Source organism: Macaca fascicularis, chromosome X (assembly GCF_037993035.2).
Source record: "Macaca fascicularis isolate 582-1 chromosome X, T2T-MFA8v1.1".
Classification (NCBI taxonomy): Eukaryota; Metazoa; Chordata; class Mammalia; order Primates; family Cercopithecidae; genus Macaca; species Macaca fascicularis.
In genome coordinates this window covers 32,438,694-32,462,776 of record NC_088395.1, presented here as the reverse complement: position 1 = coordinate 32,462,776, position 24,083 = coordinate 32,438,694, and the positions used below count along the sequence as shown (strand labels likewise).

Genomic DNA, 24,083 nt, shown 5'->3' with positions numbered 1-24,083 from the left:
AACAACAAAAACAAACAAAAGCACCAGGAGCAACTTTTAAGAGTTTAAACTCTTTATGTGTAAATTCTACCAGTTATAACTTATAATTAATGATTTGCAAGTCTTCATTCATTCCTTTATTCCATATATAAAGCATATTTAGCAAATCCTTTCTTTGTTCAAGGAACTTTCAGGGGTATAGGGGAGTAATCTAAAGATGTGTGAGACAAGAAGATTTGCCTTTAAGAAATTGTAATTTACCTGGCTTTTGTTGATGATTTGACTGCATTTAGTAGAAAGAGATGCTGGGCTTTTTATTAAACCAACCAACTGAAAATATTAACAAAATATAGGCACATCTGACAAGGTGGTAGAGAAATACAAATTTGTTTATTTCTTATGTGAGAATATGGATAATTTGCTTTTGAGGTCTTGGTATCAAACACTGAGAACAGGAGTACAGGATCAAGTCATGAGTTTTTCTATTAATGGGGATGAATATTGTCTTCGCATTCATCTTTTTGTTCCTATTGGATGGCAAAATTGTGTTTAAGGAGGAAGTCACCTATTCACGGTATTGTTTTTAAGCAGATGTAAGACACTTTAAAGATGCAATGAGGATACAATTGATAATTCGAGGTATTACACAAATACTTTTACCTTTTGAGAGAATTAATCTTCTGTCTTCATTTCGGTTCCTTACCAGCATGAGCAAGCCTCATTTATATATAGAGGATCGTAAACCTTCTTGCCATATTGTTGACAAATGACAGTAAGTTTTCAGTGAGAAATGAGTTTTATCTTCAGTTTGACTTGTATCATTTTATTTATCATAAACTTTGGCCATAAATTATCTTATATTAGAGAAAAATTCTTATAGCTTTCTTTTCTACCATGACAACATACAAGACCCTCTCTTTTGGACAGACGATCTCATCTGCCCTAGACAATTTTTATTTACTCTGAATATTCAGAATATATGATTTTATAAAATATTATTTTAAAACCTGTAAGAAAATAGTTATTTTAAATAAAAGACATATAAAAGTTCCAAATAAGTGGTTATAACTAAATTTGAATTGCAGAGTAAACCAAATTACATTTTATTATACTTCTTTTCAGGTAACAGAAAGAAAGCAACAGTTGGAGAAATGCTTAAAACTGTCCCGTAAGATGCGAAAGGAAATGAATGTCTTGACAGAATGGCTGGCAGCTACAGATATGGAATTGACAAAGAGATCAGCAGTTGAAGGAATGCCTAGTAATTTGGATTCTGAAGTTGCCTGGGGAAAGGTAAAACCTATATCACCGAAGGTTATTTTGAATGTGCGTGAAAACACATAGTAGTATGATTTTGTAAGGAAGTATTAACATGTAGCAATAATAGCATTATAAATATTGTTTCATTTTCCCTTTCTTTTCTTTTTTTTTTTTTTTTTTTTGAGACGGAGTCTGGCTCTGTCACCCAGGCTGGAGTGCAGTGGCGCGATCTCGGCTCACTGCAAGCTCCGCCTCCCGGGTTTACGCCATTCTCCTGTCTCAGCCTCCCGAGTAGCTGGGACTACAGGCGCCCGCCACCTCGCCCGGCTAGTTTTTTGTATTTTTTAGTAGAGACGGGGTTTCACCGTGTTAGCCAGGATGGTCTCGATCTCCTGACCTCGTGATCCGCCCGTCTCGGCCTCCCAAAGTGCTGGGATTACAGGCTTGAGCCACCGCGCCCGGCCTCATTTTCCCTTTCTTAAAAATTCATCTGTGGTTTTCAGGACCATGATAAAACCAATGGTAAGCTTTAGCAAGAGTCTCTCCAAATCTTCCTTAGAGTTCAGTAAATTATGAATAAGACCTTAAAAAATACATAGGTCATTAGTCTGAAAATTGGTCCAGAGATGAGATCCTATAACATACTGGCTTGCCTAAGATGATACTGCCCAAATGAATCCCACAGTCATGAAGAGGACAAGGACACAGAGATTGAAGACAGTTGGGCTAGACAGGACTTGCAAGATTAGCATATTGCCAAAGTCACATTTCAGAAAGAATCTTGAGGTGTCTATGCAGGGGCTATCATTCCCATCACCAAATGACAGAGAGGCTCCTGTAATTGTTAGCTGTTAAATTCTTGCCCTTTCTCTGATGGCCAGTCATTTCATGCTGCTTAGAACTTAAGTGAAGAGACTCACAGCTTAATACTTTTTTTACAGTTTATTCATTACCAGATTACTTGAAAGTGTGTTGATATAAAGAAAATAGCTGATACTGATAACGTGTTTTACCTCAAAATTTGCCAATGTGTTAGGCCATTTACAGCCACTTGATATTTTAAAGTTACCAAATTAACTAGATGTATAAGAAGTTTGTGCTTTATTTTTAATTCAATGTGGCTATCCAGATGATTCAAAGTTGGGAAATTTTCAGTACATTATGTAAAAACTTACAATCATATAAATGAGACCCAAACTGAAAACTGTCTTTATGTAGATTCAGAGAACAAGTAGTAATATATTTTGTTCCATAAAATATTTTCACATAAATAGTAGTGAATTAAATTGTTTTTCTTCTCTTTCAGAATAAATTTAATGTTAGATAAGATGTTGAATTATAGTTATTCAGGATCGTATATGAGATTACTATAGCAAGAAAAAGTATATACAGGTTAAAACTCACATTAGCCTTATTTTTTCTTATCATTCAAACATATTACTTGAGGTACTTTTGCATTAGCCTCCCCATGAAATCATTCAAATATTATAAGGTAATGAACTTTGCAAAGGTTTCTAGGTTATCCTTGTCATATAGAAGGCTTGAATAGTCTGGAGAATTGTCTGCTTGTTGAATCTACCTGGAAAATATTTTTCATAAAGTCAAGGAGCAGAGCTAATTTGAGATCTAGTAAAAAAAAAAAACAAAGCTTAGAAAGCTGGAATTTATTTTCTTTCTTTGTAGAATAAAGATAATTTATCACTCTATCTAGATCTTTTGAAACACTAAGCTGTTAATGACATACTCTAAAATCTCTTACTTGTCATATAAAAAGTATATTCATTTGCATCTAAATTACAGAACTTTTTTTTTTTACCAATTTATTTGGAAGGTGCTCATTATTTCTTTAAAAATAATAAACATAAAAGAAAAAGATATGCCCTGCAGATCTAAGTCAGTCACATTTATGATAATCATTCTAATAATTTAGCATAAAATTCAAACTCTCATATATGAAACCCCATGACTATTGAGTACATTCTCATTTCTCATGGTTTCTTGGTAGGTGGAGAGCTTGATTCAAGCTATAAGTTTCAATTGCTGTTTCAAAAGATAAATGTAAAATTTTAAAAAAATAAAAAATTAAATTCTTTTTTTTTTTTTTTTTTTTTTTTTTTTTTTTTTTGAGACAGAGTCGCTCTGTTGCCCAGGCTGGAGTGCAGTGGCCAGATCTCAGCTCACTGCAAGCTCCGCCTCCCAGGTTTATGCCATTCTCCTGCCTCAGCCTCCTGAGTAGCTGGGACTACAGGCGTCCGCCACCTCGCCCGGCTAGTTTTTTGTGTTTTTTAGTGGAGACGAGGTTTCACCATGTTAGCCAGGATGGTCTCGATCTCCTGACCTCGTGATCCGCCCGTCTCGGCCTCCCAGAGTGCTGAGATTACAGGCTTGAGCCACCACGCCCGGCCCAAATTAAATTCATTTAAATGCAATACATTAAACATAGTTGCCAGTCATTCCAAGTATTTGGAATGTGACTGCAGAAAGTTGAATATCTAGAGTCAATTTCTTTTTTATTATTTTTTAAAAATTTTAGACAATTTAATTTATATCTGCTGAATTTCTCTCAGTTGCATTGACCTAAGAACATTATTTTTGTATGAAAATATTTGAACATCTAGTTTCAAATATTCAAATACATAAAAATGTCAATTACTCATGAAGTGATTATTTGACCTTTAGTTTATCCAAACAAAGCATAATTTCAAGTACATTGACTATAGCTAAATATTATCTGTTTTATCTTAAAGTATCTGAATTATATTTAATATAAAGTTCCAGAAAAATTATTTAGGGTGACTTAAAGAGATACATATGGCACAACTTGACAAGCCTAAATAAATTGGAAAACTAGGAAAAGGAAAATTATAGTAGATAAATAATAAAAAAAAAAGTGCATAGAAATATATCCACAATGTCTCATGGGTGGTGGAATGGACAGGGAACAATAAAGTTACAAATTGACACCAAGCTTCCTAACAGACAAAACCAAGAGGTAAACATATTTATGAGACCCAAAGTTTCTAAATTATTAAAATAATAATTAAAATAATTTTAACTTTACTAGTAGTATGTTAGCTTTTTGCTAGAACTTAGTGCCAGAAGAAAATAAATGGGAGGGTCATAAAGGTGATAACAAGCTGATTAATATTCTTATAATAAACAATAAGAATGTTTGTTTATTTTTTTTCTACCAACATGGCTCCATGCAATAGAAAACTTTAGTGCTAAAGGGCCATTCAGGAAAAGCAATTCTATCAGAGGAAAAAATATTGGAGCAGAAGTCTAAAGTACTCTAGCAATTGTTTTCAGATTCTTAGATTCTCTATTTTATTAATTTTTAATTTTGTATGGATACATAGTAGGTGTATATATTTACGAATTACATGAGATTTTTATACAGGTATGCAATATGTAATTATCACATCATGTAACCTTTCATGAATATGCTTTCCTGCAACTGAGCTTTTAAGTAGAATTAGGCATCAGAGATTTGAAAGTTATTTTCTCTGAATACAGAAGAAAATGTTTCTGTATCTTTTTCCTGGAAAGAAGCCAGATTGTTTCTTGCTGATAACACATTTGTATACTTGGCCCTATATGTAATTGGAAAGCAGGGTTTCATATTCATGTGTATGTCATAGTACTAGAAGGCTTCAATAGCTAAAAATTTTTGCTAACATAGAGTTTTGTGTTTGAAACAGTCACAGAGAAATTGGCTATTGAGCCTTTTCGTGCCAAGCATAATTGAAGAAAGAAAACTCACCATCAACAACTCAAAATATGTTGACTTCTCTAGGAACCTGTATCAATCTCTCAGTGAATAGATTTATTTGAAAACACAGTTGGGCTATTATTTTAGCTATAAAAGCTATTGAAAATAAAGCTCAGTAGTACTCTTTTGATGATGGCAATCAAAAGGTGAAGTGAGAATGTTTTATAGGGGGCATGAAGTATCAAGTACTGAGTATGATGAAAATTAATGTAATGGTCAATGATAATACTAAGTCTAAATGTACTAGTTTTTCCTATGATTTGAGAAAACTAGAATTCACTTTTCAAGATCAAAATTAGCAAAGGATTTGGAAGTATTGCTCCAGTTGGAGAATCAGAAGTCACCTTAAAAACAATATAGATTTTACTAATCTATAGTAGTATAGATTTCATAAAGTCTTCATGTGACAAAAGTTTTAGGGTTTTGGTTTTTAACTAACCATGTTATATAATTGAGAAAATTTCCTATCCTAAATTAGAAAAGTATAAGGATATTTAAAGTTCAATTCAGTTTTTCTTACATCACAAAGCTGAGAAAAATGAATCTAACGTTAAAATCAGATAATCAGTCTAGTCTTCCATGGTCTGGCTTATTGTATTCGTGTCACCAATGCTGTTTATCAGAAATCCCTGTCATATCAAATCAAGCCCTTCCACAATGATCTAACACTTGAGTTTTTATGAGAAAAAAAAATAACTGGATTCTCTATACTCATTTCACCTCCTTACTGTGGCTGTGGGCAGGCCCCAGATGCATTGTCTATAATATAAACTATGTTGGTGACCACCAAAGCAGTCAGGCATTCTTGCTGTTTCTCCATTTCCTACTAGTTTGTGTTATTTAATTAATTTAATAATATTTCATCACCTATCTATGGATCCATAGTTCATGTGAAAGCAGTTTTCCAGTACCACGGAAATTCTAAATAAGGTCCCATCAGAGCTATCATTTAGGCCTACCATAAAATACATAGAATTAATAAGTCAGCCGCATGCACCTTCAGAGCAGTATTACTAGCATTGAGATAAATTATTCCAACTTATAGGGAAACCAAATAGATACTGAAAGGAAGAGTTTATTCTTATTTATTTATTTTGAGATGGAGTCTTGCTCTTGTTGCCCAGACTGGAGTGCAGTGGCCCGATCTCGGTTCACTGCAACCTCCGCCTCCCAGGTTCAAGCGATTCTCCTGCCCCAGCCTCCTGGGTAGCTCGGATTACAGACACCCGCCACCATGCCCTGCTAATTTTTTGTATTTTCAGAAGAGGCGGGGTTTCACCATTTTGGTCAGGCTGGTCTCAAACTCCTGACCTCAGGTCATCCACCTGCCTCAGCCTCCCAAAGTGCTGGGATTACAGATGTGAGTCACCGCACCCGGCCAGGAGAGTTTCTTATACTGGCCAAAATATCAGTTATGTTCTTTATAAACTGGGCATAGGCTTAGGGGGGCAATTCACCATTTATTTTCTAATGCTGTCCCCTTTAGAAAGGAAGGGGAAGGTTGCCTAAAATGATGAAAGAGATGTTATAAAAGTCAAGCTTCTTGAGAAATATAGTAAAATTGGAAACACCTTAAATGTTGCAGGGTGATACCATTTACAAAAAGGATAAAATATGTAGAAATATACATTATTAAGTTATATATAATATATAGTAAAAGCAGAAACATGTGTGGGAAGTAATATAAACTGAATACAAAACAAGAGCTATCTCTATGAGGAAAGACAAAAGAATTGAGTGGGATGTGAACAGGACGCTTAAATGATATTTGTAATATTTCATTCCTTAAGATGTGTTATGCATACAGAAGTAATGATTACATCTGGTATACTATGTGTCTAAAATAACATATAAGAACATAAGAAAATATACAAAACCAAATGCTTGGGATTTTTCCTTTTGGAAACCCCACTAGCCAGGTTCTGTCAGAAAAATCTTAGTAATTAAAGAACACCTACTTGATGAGAATTACTGGTTTCAAAAGAGCATACCCACTGTTCATCTGGTTTGGCTAAGCATTGACCAAAGATTCTCCTGATTGAGCAACAGGACAGGAACCTAGCAGATTAATTTCAGCAAGATGAATAAGGAACACTGTCTTCCCAGTTTTTAAACAGGATGTTTCTATGTGTTTTTTTTGTTTTTTTGGTTTTTTTTACTTTATTGTCTATGTTGAAGCATGATTGACAGATTCTTATCAATGATTCCTGTGTGAAAATAGAGTCAAGGGAATGAATAGCGCAAACTGAGAACTGAGAATTTTCATCAAAGTGGAACCAAAAGTTAGCCTGTGAATGGTCGGTTTGTGTGGCAGCAGTGATGTTCTGCTATCCTTAAGATCACTTCTATTCAGAGAGAATCGTTGTTAGAGAGGACAGATCTGTAAGTCACTGGGTGAGGTAACATCAGAACTGGAGGTCGTCTGAAAATGATCTTATTTCCCTTTTTGTAAACAAGACAAGTGTGCAAAAAGCTCCATATCCCTTTCTCTGTTTCTCGATTACTTTCTTTTTTAAATTACTTTAGATTCGGGGTTACATGTGCAGGTTTGTTACATGGGTCTATTGTGTAACAATTCTAAAATTCATATGAAACCAAAAAGGAGCCCGAATAGCCAAAGCAATCCTAAGCCAAAAGAACAAAGTTGAAGGCATTACATTGCGTCACTTCAAAATATACTACAAAACTGTAGTAACCCAACCAGCATAATACTGTTACAGATAAAGACACATAGATCAATGGAACGAATAGAGAACTCAGAAATAAAGCTGCACACCTACAACCAACTGATTTTTGACGAAGTTGGCAAAAATAAGCAACAGAGAAAGGACACCTTATTCATTAAATGTTGCTGAGATAGCTGACTAGCAATATATAGAGGAATGAACTTGGACCCCTACCTTTCACCGTAAATAAAAATTAACTCAAGGAGGATTAAAGTCTTAAATGTAAGTCCTCAAACTACTAAAAATCCTAGAAGAAAACCTAGGAAAAGTTCTTCTGGACACTGGCTTAGGCAAAGAATTTATGACCAAGACCTCAATGACAAATGCAACAAAAACAAAAATTGACAAATGGGACTTGATTAAATTAAAGCTTCTGTACAGAAAAAGAAACAATCAACACAGTAAGCAGATAACTTCCAGAATGGGAGAAAATATTTGCAAACTATGCATCTGACAGAAGAATAATATCCAGAATCTATAAGGAACTTAAACTTGTCAACAAGAAATTAAAAAATAAAAAAACACATTAAAAACAGGACAAAGAATGTGAATAGACACTCCTCAAAAGAAGATATACAAGCGGCCAATAAGCATATGAAAAAATCTTCAACATCACTAATCATCAGAGAGATGCCAATTAAACCCTAAATAAGATAGTATCTCACACCAGTCAGAATGGCTTTTGTTAAAAAGTCAGAAAATAACAGATGTTGATTGCTTTCATAGGGTGACCATGATTAGATTTCTAATAGTCATTCACTCTCCTAAGGATTTCAAAGTCATGTGGGTCCAGGATCCTTAATATGAGGATTAATGTTACCATGGAAACCATGAAAAGAGCTGAGCTAGTAGGAGCCATATCAATTCTAGCCAACTTCTTGAGCTTCCTAATAGAGAACAATGCCTAAGAAACTCACCAAGAGGAAGGTAAATTAATTAGAGTCAGATAAATGAGAGCAGAGATGGGCAAACTATAATTGGTAGGCCTAATCCATTCAGCCACCTTCTTTTCTACAGCCCATGGGCTGAAAATTGTTTTTATGTAAATGGTTGGAGAAAATTAAAAGAAGAACTACATATTTCAAGACACATAGAAATTATTAAAAAGGCAAATGTCAGTGCCTATACATAAGACTTTATTGAGGTGTATCAATTTATATTTGATTATTTTTTCTGGCTGCTTTTATGCTACAACAGCAGAGTTGAATAATTGTGACAGAGACTACATGGCTCACAAAGCCTAGAACAACTACTGTGTGGCCATTTACAGAACATATTCAAACTCCTGAACTAGAGGAAAGCTAATATAGAAGCAGTGCCCTGTTTGACCCTAGAATTTTGCCATATCTTCTTGAATGAGCATCAGAGGTTTGGCATTTCTAGGATCCTTTTGATAGGCCAGGGGCATTGTAGAATTGGTCTTTGCTAAATAGAATGATTCATGTAAGTTTTCTTCCTGCTCAAAATTCAATAGTCACACATTCCAAACCATAGATACTAGAATGCATAGCCCTTCTAAAAGATAGTGGGTGGAGCATGACACAATTTAAGATGTTTAAAGATACCATCTACTTGAAGGGATTTATGAATTCAAGAATATCTTAGGTATTCTAATTCTTAATGAGCCCACAGAGAAAGAATGGGAGAACTTCCAGAAGTAGCTAGGATGTGGTCAGGGTTGATTAACTGAAGGGACAGCTGCAAGTAAGAAAACTGTCCTGTCTGCCCTTACTCTATGACCACGCTTCCAAATTATAGTTGTATATAAAAAAAAGAATAATTTTTAAAAGTATGCCAAATTGTTTAAAAGGTAAAGAATTTTTTAAAAATTAAAATGACAGGAGGAAAACCATTTGAGAATATTAACAAATGAGATAAAAGATTGATGATGAAAACTGAAAATTTAAACTATTAATGCTAATTGGAACTTCCCACAGCCACATAGCCCTTTCACTGTATTTTTAAATTCAATCTTCTTCAATCAGAGTAGTATTAAAGAGGGTAAAATTAATGTTAAGATTTTAAAAATATGAATCACTCCTAGCTAGCTGCATGGTCCAGACAACAACAGTGCCACGAGGCAGCCATCACAGTGACATTTATCACCCCATAAATCTTTAGATACTTTTCCTTTTCTGTTAATGGAATTTTCTAGGCTGAGGTGAGAAACACTGATAGCTGTAGAATAGAGATGATGGAAGGAAATGGCAAGGCAATCTACAGGAGATTACTACCACCTGAAGAGTTTGAATATCGGAACTGCACAAGTTCCTTGAGCTGTCATGATACCCCCTACTCTCTTGGACTGTTATGTAGGCAATAATATTTCATTCAGCAAAAGGACAGGGAAAAACGTCTATTTTGCTCACTGGTATTTCCCATATACATAAGATATTGCCTGACACATAGGACTTACTTATGAAATACCTATTTAAACATAACCTGCAAATTAATGGTTGAAAATTATAATGACAAATCAGTTCTTAAGAGAAAAAATGCGATGTGAATCTAAAATTTTACAAGTTTTAGAACAAAAATAATCACGTGATCAAATGTTTCAGTTTTATAGATGGAAAAATACAAGTCCTGGTACATAGCAAAACTGTAACTGGAATCCAATACTATGCCTGATTTCAACAGTTTTTTCCACTATACCAGATTATCATAAGAAATCTTATTTTCTAGTAATTTTAAAGTAATCTAAGCTTAAAGCAACAAAAAAGCTACTCATTTACAGTAAGAATGAAACAAACCATGGCTAAATTTCAAGAGCAGACAATGTAAGTCCTCATTAAAATAATAAAATGAAAACCTATGTATCTATCACTGATTATAGTCTGTAGTCTGTCCCCACTGGTGTGTTTTTTAGATTTCATATATTGTTTGTTAATATCTTAAAATCACTCTGATTAGTTGAGTGTAAGTAAATCAATCTGAATATCCCATTACTGGCCAATATCGTTTAGCATATGAATTGAGCATGAAAATATAACCACAGGAAAGTAAATATGTATGTGATTAATTGGGGGTTTACTTCCCTGATGATCATCACATTTGGGAAACACAAGCTTTGACAAAGTCTAATCTATATGATTTTCTGATTTAATCACTAACATTTTATTTCTAATATTGTTTTAATCATCAAAAATTCCAACTCAGTTAAATAATTTAGTTCCATTAAACCTCTAAATATCCATGGTGCCATCTAAAATTTCAACTGGTAGAATAAGATTTTCTGGAAAAAAAATTTGGTCCTATAGTATGTTCATCCTACCGCCTGTTTTATTAACAGTAGTCTTAGTATGCCAAGAGTTGCCTGAGAGGAACACACATAGACACACACACATGCACGCACACAAAAATGGTATTAATAAATTTAACTCAAGGTGTTAAATGAAGAATAACCTATGTCTAAATAGCCACTTGTTTAACAAGTTACTGTGTTTTTCACATTTATTTTGGAAACAAAGTTTGATAATATTTAACATCAGGAAGAACAATTACTAGTTCCTCAATTATCCTTTCGCTTTCAGTTTACTTTTAGAATTTAATGACTGTCACTCAATAAAAACTTATAATGCATCTTCCTGTTTGCCTGTGGTTTTCAACGTTGGTTGCACATCAGAATCACCCGAGAAACTTGAAAAGTATACCAATGTTTAGGGCCCACTTCCAGAGATTCTGATTTAATTGGTCTAACTGTAACCAGCTCTCTCATTCAGCAAAGTTGAGAATCACTAGATAATGTGATACAAGATCCACGAATTTCAAGTTGTCTGGTGAGAACTGAATTCAGCTCAGTCAACCATGTCTTGTATATATATTTTTTAAACAGTCAGCTTTCAGAGTTTAAAGAGATCTGGTTTCTGGTCCTAGATTATCTGGATAACTGCCTCAACTCGTCACTCCTCTTAGCTATAAAAATATAAGAACTATTACTTACCCTAAAGTTTGTTATACTCTCATTCCCATGAAAAATTACATATCTTCTTTTTTAAAAGCAAGCACAGTAATTTATCTGTGAAGTGAAATAACACTAGCAGATCATTAACTTAGTGCAATGAATGCATCAAGCAGCTGTTACTTAGAAAATAGAACATCTGTTAAATGCCATTGGAGTCACTATTCACTGTCATTATAGTTAGAGCTGTTATTTCTGTTCTGTTCATTCTGCTTTCATGAAATTCTTCTTTAATAATACATTATTATTAAAAAGTCAATACATATTGCTATAGAATCCACTATTTAATGTTTTATGTTCTTTTTGAATTTATCATTGTATTATTCTGTCATATTAGCCTAACAGTAAAATATGTCCTAAACCTCTGGCCTTGATAGAGTCATGCTGGGGGCTGAAAAAGCAATTAGCATCTCATTTCCTCATGTTTAAGACATGGTAGATTGTGTGATGCACCATTGATATGATTACAGCTGCTGAGAATTTAAAAAAACAAAAAACAAACAAAAAACAAAAAAACAAAACAAAAAAAAAAACACTACCACTTTCAAGGTAAACCTAAATTGTATGTTACATCTCAATTTCCGAATCCTTAAAATGTGACAAATGCACATCTTAGAACTGCAGTAATATGGCAATGTATTCCTTTTCTTTCCATGAATATGTTACGTAGCTAAAAGGTAAAAGAACTCTCTCCGGTTCCCTGTGATCAGAAATGGTATAATATTTGCAAATACTAAGTGTAGAACTCAATTGGGTAAGGGGACCTCTCAAGATGCCTTTTATGGATGTTTTAGTCAGTCTTTTATTCATATTACAGGGAACATGCGTAAGAGAAAGGAATAGCTAAAATAAGCCCAAATTTAATTGAGTCCTAGTAAAGGGAGGAATCTACAAGGAAATGATGTTAAGGTACATAGTTAAATAAATGTGGTGCTGATTGAAGATAGGTTCTAGAGAACAGGACACTCTTAAGATAATAAAATTTGGTTAAAAAGAGGGAGTAGGCTGGGCACAGTGGCTCACGCCTGTAATCCCAGCACTTTGGGAGGCCAAGACGGGCGGATCACGGGGTCAGGAGATCGAGACCATACTGGTTAACACGGTGAAACCCCATCTCTACTAAAAATACAAAAAAATTAGCCAGGCGTGGTGGCGGGTGCCTGTAGTCCCAGCTACTTGGGAGCCTAAGGCAGGAGAATGGAGTGAACCTGGGAGGCGGAGCTTACAGTGAGCCGAGATTGTGACACTGCACTCCAGCCTGGGCGACAGTGCGAGACTCCGTCTCAAAATAAATAAAATGAAATAAAATAAATAAATAAAATAAATAAATGGTGAAAATAACAGAAGATCAGACAGAGAAGTTATCTTAAGAATATAAGTCCCTGAGAAATTCCAAGAAAATTTGTGGAAGGTATTGGAAAACTTGTTAAAATGTGAAATGGGTAGAGGAGAGAATGGAGGTTAAATGAGCTACATTTGTTTACCCTGAAGGAAAATATTTGTAAAGGTGTTCCTATGGGACCAGATAATTGTTCCAATAATTTTTACTGTTCTACCATTAAATAAAAATGATGAAAAATGCTGATGGTATAATCAGCAGAGACCAATGGAGATGGTTTTTTCATCTTGCTACTGTATCAGTGAAGTGAGTTGATAGCTGAACCCTGAACCTAACATGCCATTTTAAATTTCTACAAGCAATTAAACTTGTGGATATGGGGAATGAATCAGAATGCATTCTTCATCCTTCCCATCAACATGGGGTATGACTTCACTGGAATAAATTAACTCATTATACTCATTCTTTTATAATAGGGAAATTAGAGTAGCATTTACAAATTATTATGGCTAAGAAGTAGACAGCAAATTTGTTTGAAATCATGGAAGTTAGTGCTTAGTATTTGGACTATTTATACTGGAGTTATCAAATGTTACAAAGTAACATATGGAAAATAAATAATATGTTAGACATTGTGGCAATTTATAGTTTAATTGGACTTTACTTATGTCAGACATTTTCCCCTTTATCATAAAAACCCTTAGTGCCAAGTATATAGTTTGCCTTCAACTTCTCTTGAGTCTCCTGAAGGTGGACTTACAATCATGTCATAGGTCAAATTAAAACTGAGTATACACAATCTTGCTTTTTCTTCAGCCTTAAAATCGATCCTAGCAGCTATCACATTACTACATGATTGAAAAACCTAAAGTGTCTGAGTTACGATTTAGTGAATTTAGTCATTGAATTTGAACTTGCTGCTTCAGAAGAGTAGATCTTCCAGAACCCTCTCTACCTTTCACCTCATAAGGCAGAAGAAGGCATGTATGCTGAGAATTGGATGCTTTTGAAAAGGAGGAAATGCCATATATGTTCAGCTGGTTTTTTTCCATCTCGCCAACCCTATAAATAAGTAGCTCCCTTTGAGAGGAATGAGTACAGGTATAAAGGGAATGGCCAAGGCAGTAGCTCTAGGTTGGTTCTCCATACATCTGAAGATGCAGACATTCTTCTGTTATGGGAAACTAGTAGAGCCAGAGAAAATGGTTCCTCAGCAACCTCATCAAATGTATTCTTTTTTAGTTTACAATAAGGATTCCCTGTTCCTCTATGGCAGTCTTTTATTCCAACTTTCATACCTTCTCATTGCTTCATACTTTGTCTTTAGTCAATCCAAACCATTCCATGCTTTATGGCACACTTCACCTTCAAGTGTCACCTCTCCCTTGTAGTCATTCATGCTTGTTCCAGCCATGGCTCATCTGTTTCCAAAAAATGTGATTTTTTTCTAGTATGATATCAAATTGTTTTATTACATTTAAGTTTTCCTCTGCAGCTACACTGTAGGCATGATTAGAGTGAGGTTTGCAAAGACTACCTCCTTCCTCATCTCTGGCAGTGAATAGCACAGTGCAGACTAGATATTAGGCACCTGATATACATTGGTCAATTACTATTTGAGATCTTCAGAAAGCAAGTTCAGCATAGTATTTAAAGGCTAAGTCTTATTTAAGTCTTATTTCTTAAGTCGTACCTTGGATTAAAAACACATTTAAGGGTAAAAATTTCAAACCTACTAAATTAACACAGTATTTTTTCCTAACCCAAAACAGCACTCATACAAATGATTGAATACTGGTTTATTGTTGAATAGCATACATAAAGGTTTAACTCTAGGTCTCTCTCTTTTTTTTTTTTTTTTTTTTTACAGAGTGTAAATTTTCCTATGAATCACTTTTGACCATTAGCATTTATAAACCACCATCATATCACTGCTTTTTTCAAATACAAGTTCATCATGGTGATAACTTGAACATCTTTTAGTCTTAATTTATAATTTTGTGGAAGACACTATTAATTAGTCCACTTTTCCTATTTTGCTCCTATCAAGTGAACATCACTGGACATTATTTAAATTAACTGGAATAATTTGGCCAGATGTTGATGCATAATAGTTTTTGTGAGCCAGGAACTACCTGCAACATTATCCCCTAAGTTCAAAACTTTTCTGATCTCTTCTGAGTTTTGGAAAATTCCATTGCCTTTAATTGCATTGCTTGTCATGGAAGAAACAAAAATCTACGTACACAATAACTTTTTACATTGATGCTAAAATATAGTGTCATCTTTATGAAGACATATTAAGAGATAATAATCCAAATATAAATTAAGCTTCAACTTTGTGAAGTGTTACCTTTGTGAATAAATTAACTGCAGTGACATGCCACTAGACTGGAATATAGTAAGTAGATAATTCTCATTTACATATATGTCCATCTCTTTGACAAACTCATACTTGAATATAAGTTTCTGAAGGATGGGGACTTCTTTTTTTTTTTTTTTTTTTTTTTTTTTTTTTTTGAGACGGAGTCTCGCTCTGTCGCCCAGGCTGGAGTGCAGTGGCGCAATCTCGGCTCACTGCAAGCTCCGCCTCCCGGGTTCACGCCATTCTCCTGCCTCAGCCTCCCGAGTAGCTGGGACTACAGGCGCCCGCCCCTGCGCCCGGCTAATTTTTTCTATTTTTTTTTTTAGTAGAGACGGGGTTTCACCATGGTCTCGATCTCCTGACCTTGTGATCCGCCCACCTCGGCCTCCCAAAGTGCTGGGATTACAGGCGTGAGCCACCACGCCCGGCCGGACGGGGACTTCTTTACCATTTTATCCCACAGTGCCTAGTAACAATGGCTAACATCTATGGTTATAGAGGTTGTATACTACAAAATGAGTGAAGACAAAGTATTAAAAGGGATAAAATGTAGTCTGTGTCTACTCTAAAGTCAAGCTCTAAAGAGGCTGTGTCTACCCAAATGAGATACTTCTAATAATCTACCAAAATATGTTGAAGAGAATTACATATGATTGTGCAACAGTAGTAACTGGCATATAATAGGAGCTCTGGCAACACTTATGATTGATAAATGAAGAAATTGCTTATATGAATGGCTAAGCTCACCCATGTGCAACAAATAGCACCTACATATGAAGAACCCCATGCATGATAGCTGTCATGTTCATTTGGCATTAAGTACCTTAATTTCAGGCATGTTTATATTGAAAAAAAATGCAACATAAAACAGTATCTTAGAATTGAAAAACAGTGATTCTGTCTTGCATAAAAATTTTTGTATTGTTTCCTCATTTATTTCCCCTGTTTATCTGATGCCAAAGGCAAAACCAAAACAAAAAGCATGAGAAGTGATTTTGAGTGCACCAGGACCTGATGGTGTGGCAGAAAGACAGCCACGGGACTACTTTGGTATATTATAAAGACAGAAAAGACATGTTGAGAGCGACTCTGTGAGACTAGCCTATACCTAGTTTCTTAATCTCATACTGTAATTTTTTTTAAGAAATTAGATATGGGCTCGCCTTACAGAGTTGCTCCTTGTGTGTTTATTAACTGATTATTTGTAGCTGGGCTTCCTCCACTTTCCTGTTATTGCTGTTTCTCAATGATTTTGTTTTGCTTTGGCTTTCTGTGATCAAGACATCAGCTCCACTCGCAAATAGCTTTTCAACTTGAGTGCCAATCACAGTCTCTTCTGTTAACCTTATTGAGAAAGGAGAAAGGGTCTGTTGGGCTCTGGCTCAGCTCTCTGTGAATGTCCAACAGCTGACTAACTAGACAGGCGGGGAAGGAATCAGGCACAGACACAGTGGAATGCAGAGTGGCCACGTTGTCTGTCAGCCATGCTATGTACCAGGAAATGGGTTTTATGCAGAGCAGGTAGTAAACATTTGTACTAAGATCACTTTTTCCATCAATACTCTGTATATTTTTTCATGTTAAATGTGTTTGTTTTCATGTTGTATAAATCACCTCTTAGGAAATAGTGGTATTCTCTTAGGAGATTTTAGTATAGGGCATGTGGATAGAATTAAGGTCTGTGAACTTGGGTTGGAGGGAAACTACATCTTTATTTTTATTCACCTAAAACCAAAAGTAAGCGTTTTTTCAATTAAAGATGTGAGCAACAAACTCCAGCAATAGAAATACCCATGACTTTGTCACTAATAGAAATGACAGACACTTTTATAACATGTTCCAGACATTGTATATACTTAAAAATACCAGTTATGTTCATCATCACTACATTGAAATTATCCTAAAGACCTGATGCTAGATCTTGTTAATTAACATATTAGGAAATAAAACATGTATTACTACATCACAAATATTTTTAAAATGTTTTGCATATTGTATTTTAGTATAATTGTTTGCATTTAAAATCCTGTGCATTTTGTTTTATGCTTTTAAAAGCATTATTTTGAAAAAGGGTTTTTAAGCTTCAACAGATGCCAAAGAGATCCATGGCACTAAAAGCCTAAAAAATCCCTGCTGCAGAAATACAGTAGCATCATACTGCAGAATTTTCTAAAGGCAGTTTCTTATTTGTGGATGGGTTTTCAAATGTCTGCCTTTAGCCACTACATGAACAAATCAAGTAAATATAAGTATATTTAGTTGAACAATATGTTTATTAAATATGTATGATGAAAAATAAGACATGAATTATGCTTAGGTACATATATATGTTCATAGTTACCCAATAATGAAGCTGCAATTTATATGGTATGGTTTTCATGATTCATTAATACATAGTTATAGGTTTAAAACCTTGCAAAATCATAGTAACCGTAGAGAAAGCCATTTCATAAGCATTAAATCTTAAGACTGCAATATATTACTTGAAGGTCAATGCTATCCTTTTCACAGGCTACTCAAAAAGAGATTGAGAAACAGAAGGTGCACCTGAAGAGTATCACAGAGGTAGGAGAGGCCTTGAAAACAGTTTTGGGCAAGAAGGAGACATTGGTGGAAGATAAACTCAGTCTTCTGAATAGTAACTGGATAGCTGTCACCTCAAGAGCAGAAGAGTGGTTAAATCTTTTGTTGGTAAGAGAAAAGGCTAGAAGCTTTTACACCCTTCTCTGTCACGAGAAAAAGATATATAAGTGACCAGTAATAATTTTGTGTTTGAAAATTTCTCAAGTCCACGTATATGCTGGCTCTTAATTCAATATCTATAACAAATATTTTAATATATTTTTATTTATATTTCAGCAATATTCTATATAAAAATACCACTTAAAACTAATCTGAATGAAACTGTATTGTTGTCTTTTAAAAATTTTAGAACATAGGAAAAATTCTTTAAGAATATTGTCTAACCTATAATGCCATGGTATATCTCTGTACAATTAAGGAATACCAGAAACACATGGAAACTTTTGACCAGAATGTGGACCACATCACAAAGTGGATCATTCAGGCTGACACACTTTTGGATGAATCAGAGAAAAAGAAATCCCAGCAAAAAGAAGACGTGCTTAAGGTAGCAAATACAATATGAAAAGTAACGTTCAAATTGTACAATTACTTCAATCATGTTTGTCCTAAAAGATACTAAGGACGTCTTAATAAGAGTAAAACAATCCTTTCTTCCTTCTTTTATCTTTCCGTTTTTCCTTTCTTCCCCCTTTGAATGGAAATTAATGATTTTGAAGAGTTCTGTAATCTGGATATCTGTTCATATCCATCACTCAGTTAATTATACCCAATGTGAACTCTGTTCAGAAAGAGATTCCAAGATTTATTTTGAAATCATATTGCAAATTTCTGCCTATGTCAATGGTGGTACTACATTCTTGTGTCTAACACAAAGAACAATCTGACACCATCATTCATTCAGCCCATCTGAATCAACACCTGAAATCCAATCAGCTGTTTTTTTTTTTGTTGTTGTTTGTTTGTTTGTTTGTTTTTGCCTGAGCCATATCCAAATCTTGGTAATTAGTCTTAATGTTGGGCTTATGTAAAACTGAGGTTTTCATTTTTAACTACATGTAAACAAGGCTTTGGGTTCTTTGTTTTAGTATCAAAACTGATTGTTAGGAAGCCCTGTCTTCTTTTTCAAGGGCAACTTAATCATCTTTTGTTTAAAAAATGATTCTGATATAAGGGTATGAGAGGTATAATATGTATATATACCTTATTGATACTACATTGTTTCTATTTGATGATGTCTCCTTTCTCAGTTAAATAGGTAGAGTTGAATTTTAACAGCTCTCTTTTAAATACATTTTTGTATTTTGCTGAAATGTTTGATAAATTTATTGATTAGTTGTTTACTATTTAAAGAAAACTCAAAAAATATGTTTCTTTCTATGCAGTTCATTTTTATGCCTCTGATATTTTCATATTTTCCACAGATTACAATATATTTTAATGAAAAACTATAAATGCATTCCAGGTTATCCCCAAAACACATTTATGCTATTGTGTGAAGCTTATTTTGATGTGGATCTGTATTGTGCTCTTCATTGTCCCTTGATATATAGTCAGAGATGTCATCTTATGGTGAAATTCATTCAAAGCTTTTTGAATAATAGGGTCTGAGTTATTTAACTTACAATGTCTGTGACCCGGCAGGTCAGGAAGAACATTCCTCAGTACCTCTGTATGTGACACAAAATTTGTATGTGTTAGAAAATCACTTTTTTTCTTATGACACTCAATGTAATAAACAAAGAGGAACTTGAAAGTACCAGGAAGGAATAGAAAAGTGTTCTTCAGCTACTTGCCCTCCTGAGCACATACTTAGTTTATTCCACAACTATTAAATTCAGTAACGATATAATAAAATAAGACTAAATAGAATACATTATGATAGTTGCAAAACATAAGAAAACATCCCTGTCCTTCCTCAGACTAAATAAACATTTTAAATAGACATGCATCAAACTTAAGGACAGTGATCTATTTTTCTGAAATTACATGTATTTTCATTTTACTCCTGTTTTATGGCAATCGTGGTTTTATCTCCCTTTCTATTTTCTGCATGTGCTTGCTCTCATTTTCTTACTTTCTCTCTCTCTCTTTCTCACTCTCTCTGGCTCACTCGCTCTGTTTCGCTCTCTATTTCTATCTTGACTTTCATTAATTACTAACTTCAAGTCCTATCTCTTGCTCACGGAATATAGCGTTTAAAGGCAGAACTGAATGACATACGCCCAAAGGTGGACTCCACACGTGACCAAGCAGCAAACTTGATGGCAAACCGCGGTGACCACTGCAGGAAATTAGTAGAGCCCCAAATCTCAGAGCTCAACCATCGATTTGCAGCCATTTCCCACAGAATTAAGACTGGAAAGGTAGGAAGATCTACTCCGAGGTGGAAACTAGTGCTAAATGATCTCTTGCGAAGGTTGTGCAGTACTCTCAAAGGGGCGAGTAGACTCCATAGCAAGGTTTTCAAAAGGAAAGTGAAGGCCAAAATGTATTTAAGGAAATTTTACCACTGACTATAATGGGAGATAAAACCGTCTCTCTCTCTCTCTCTCTCTGTCTCTCTGTCTGTCTCTCTCTCTGTCTCTGTCTCTCTCTCTTTCATGTTTTTCTGCCACAGAGATTCTAGAACTGCATTCTACACTGCAGTTTACATACGTACTTTCAGGGGTCACCTACAGAAAAAAACAACAAATAGCATGCTGAAGGCCAAAACAATAAATAAATAAAACCAAAAGCACACAAGTCATCCATCAAAAGAAAGCCCTACTGATAAATTTTTCCAAAAGCACTACTGATACAATATTGCTTGCATGTCATGTGGATCAAACATCCAAAATGAGGCCTTGTATATCTTCTGCATGATCTAGGGTGTTTGTACCTCTTTACTGATTGTGCAAGTGTGTATATTTAACTTGCCTTTGCTAGTTGCAGACACTGTGACAAAATTCATAAGGCTATAATGAAATGATCAAGCCATGAAAACAAATCACTGCAAAGCTTATATATCCTAATTTTTGTAATTTTATATGCCTATTTATATACTGTTTAAGAAGAACCAGGGAATATGGAACTTTTGCATGATAGACTTTATATTTGTATGATTTGATGAAGACAAAGTCTTATTTAGTAAGTAGTTTGCCAAAATGTATAAATATAGTGTTAAAGAATTTCAACTCTTTGGGAAGATTTGAAATGCAAGTAATTACCTAGAAATTTATGTACTGTAGTTTGATATATTTTTAATATATGTGATATGCTTTCAAATATAAAAAGTTATACAATCAATATATGTATTTAGGTGTATAGATAATTGTTAGAAATAATCTGAGATGAGAAAACATTGGAGTATTTATGAGAAAATATGATGTAATATGTCAGGTAAGTGTTGACTCCTGGAAAAATAGAAGAACATGTTCAAAAAATATTTTGATAGATATAAGCAACCAGTAATAGCATGGTTTCACAATTGCTACACTTTCTAAAGCATTACAGTGTATCATCATGTTATATAATAGTACATATTTAAAGCAGTTTTCAAAATAAATGAAATGTGATATGATAAATTCTAAGTAGTTTAGTTTATGTGCATGAGACACAGTTACCCTTCAAAATTCGCCTTCCCAAACTAAAAAGTTGTTAGTTTACCTTAATTCATTGCAAATTATTTTTAATAGTTAACTACTTAGTTCTCTTGCACTCTCTCTCTCTCTCCATACCTAAAGACCTTATATAGTTGACTTTTAAAAGGCTATATTCTCTGCATATGGAGATAGACAGCACGAGAGAACTAAGTAGTTAACTGTCACAAATATATATATTTGAGTCAGTCATTATCACTTGCAAAAAAATGTGACAGGCTCTTAAAATTTATCAGAGTATAGTTTTGAAAGAATTTACTATTACAAAGACAATTGTTTTTTATTTCTGAAGATATCAGTGGCTTATGTAATAACTAAATGATCAATTGAGCTTTATTTCAATCATTAAAAAATGATACTACTTCATTACTAAGATGTAGACACACACATGCACATTTTAATAAATCACTAAGCTATAGAATATTTAAGAGAAAACAAGGTATTATCTTTGGATAAATTGTGTTACAAGATTGTGATTCACAGATATTAAAAAATGGGTAGCATTTGCTCTCCACCACAGACGTGACAGACCCAGCCAATACAAGTTTGTGACCAAGACAAGTTTGTGAGTTTTCATTTCACATTCTGCATGAATTTGTAAGTATACTTCTGGAAATCATGCATAAAGTGAGCCACTCGATATACTTATTTCATTTTCCCTACTAGCGCAAGGCATAAGAAATTTCAAATAAATATCCATTATTATTATTATTATTATTGTTCTTATTATTTGAGGTGGAGACTCTCTCTGTTGCCCAAGCTGGAGCGCAGTGGCATAACCTCAGCTCACTGCAACCTCTGCCTTCTGGGATCAAATGATTCTCCTGCCTCAGCCTCCCAAGTAGCTGGGATTACAGGCAGGCGCCATGACACCCAGGTAATTTTTGTAGTTTTAGTAGAGACGGGGTTTCACCATGTTGGCCAGGCTGGTCTCAAACTCCTGACCTCAAGTGATCCACCCGCCTCCGCCTCCCAAAGCGCTGGGATTACAAGCATGAACCACTGTGCCCGGCCCAATATTTTCAATTATGTATTAATTAACAAAATAATCACATGTGTACTTTTTGAAGTATTCTTTTTTGTCTAAATTAAAGGCAACTGAGTGTAATACCCCATTTTAGGGTTCTGAAGAGATAATTATACTCTATTTTCATGATGAAATGAAAAACACAGGAATAAAGCATATCTGACACTTTGCTTAAATATTCATTGCATCAGCTAATGGAATTGAGCTTCCATTGTGCTAGAGATTGTGGTGAGAAGATACAAGGGTGTAAAGATCCTTGCTTAAGAAATATATGTTTACAAACAGAAATGAATACTTAGTATAATCATAAAATATCTTTAACACTAATTCATCTTCATGAGGATGTTCAAATAATGGTGAGATAATCTCAGCAGAGAGAACAATAGATGTAGAAGGTAATCTCAGCAGAGAAAACAATGGATATAGAAGATTGCATTTTATTAATTTTTTTTTTTATTTTATTTTTTTTTTTTTTGAGACGGAGTCTCACGCTGTTGCCCAGGCTGGAGTGCAGTGGCGCGATCTCGGCTCACTGCAAGCTCCGCCTCCCGGGTTCCCGCCATTCTCCTGCCTCAGCCTCCTGAGTAGCTGGGACTACAGGCGCCCGCCACCGCGCCCGGCTAATTTTTTTTTGTATTTTTAGTAGAGACGGGGTTTCACTGTGGTCTCGATCTCCTGACCTTGTGATCCGCCCGCCTCGGCCTCCCAAAGTGCTGGGATTACAGGCTTGAGCCACCGCGCCCGGCCTGAAGATTGCATTTTAGGCCTAACTTTTTCAGTAGTAGCCAGAACATATGATTTCTCTGCATATCCATTTCATTGTTTGTAAGATGAGGAAGTTAAAATAGATTAACAATTTTTAAAAGAAAAATTATCCTGCCCAAAATATTATTAGTTAAAATAAAATATTAAATTTAAATAATATTTAATATTTAAATAATATTTAAAATAAAATTAATAAATTGGAAAATAATAGTTACTAGATGGGAGGAATATCTGCCATTTTCTCTTTCTCCTTCCTATGACTGAATTCAGGAAGTGTAAGTTATGCTCATAGAACATGATTTTAAATTTCTAGATTAGATTAGTTCATAAATCCCTGCTTGTTCTAAAATTTGACTATTCAGTAATCTTTTGTTGATAAGGCATTTAAAACATTTAATGTCTTGTGTGTATTTGCTTTTAGAATAGGGAAGTGCTGGAAGTGCTGGAAGTTTTAGGGGGTAGCCTTTGATCTCAAAATCAAGCTTCTTTATAGTAGGGGTTATACAGATAATATTAGGTTAGAATATGACCTTTTTTTTTTTTTTTTTTTTTTGAGACGGAGTCTCGCTCTGTCGCCCAGGCTGGAGTGCAGTGGCCGGATCTCAGCTCACTGCAAGCTCCGCCTCCCAGGTTCAGGCCATTCTCCTGCCTCAGCCTCCCAAGTA

The 24,083-nt window shown here is 34.6% G+C and overlaps 1 protein-coding gene across 15 annotated transcripts in view; it reads left to right on the top strand.

Moving 5' to 3' along the window:
* The window catches only part of DMD (dystrophin), a 2,153,717-nt gene that overhangs the window by 847,171 nt on the left and 1,282,463 nt on the right, over positions 1-24,083 (top strand). For all 15 annotated transcript variants that reach the window (XM_015443662.3, XM_065538825.1, XM_065538826.1 and 12 more), the window contains 4 exons: positions 1,102-1,272; positions 17,914-18,093; positions 18,404-18,532; positions 20,181-20,351. In XM_015443662.3, coding sequence (XP_015299148.3) covers positions 1,102-1,272; positions 17,914-18,093; positions 18,404-18,532; positions 20,181-20,351 — 651 coding nt within the window. The remainder of the gene's footprint in view (positions 1-1,101; positions 1,273-17,913; positions 18,094-18,403; positions 18,533-20,180; positions 20,352-24,083) is intronic.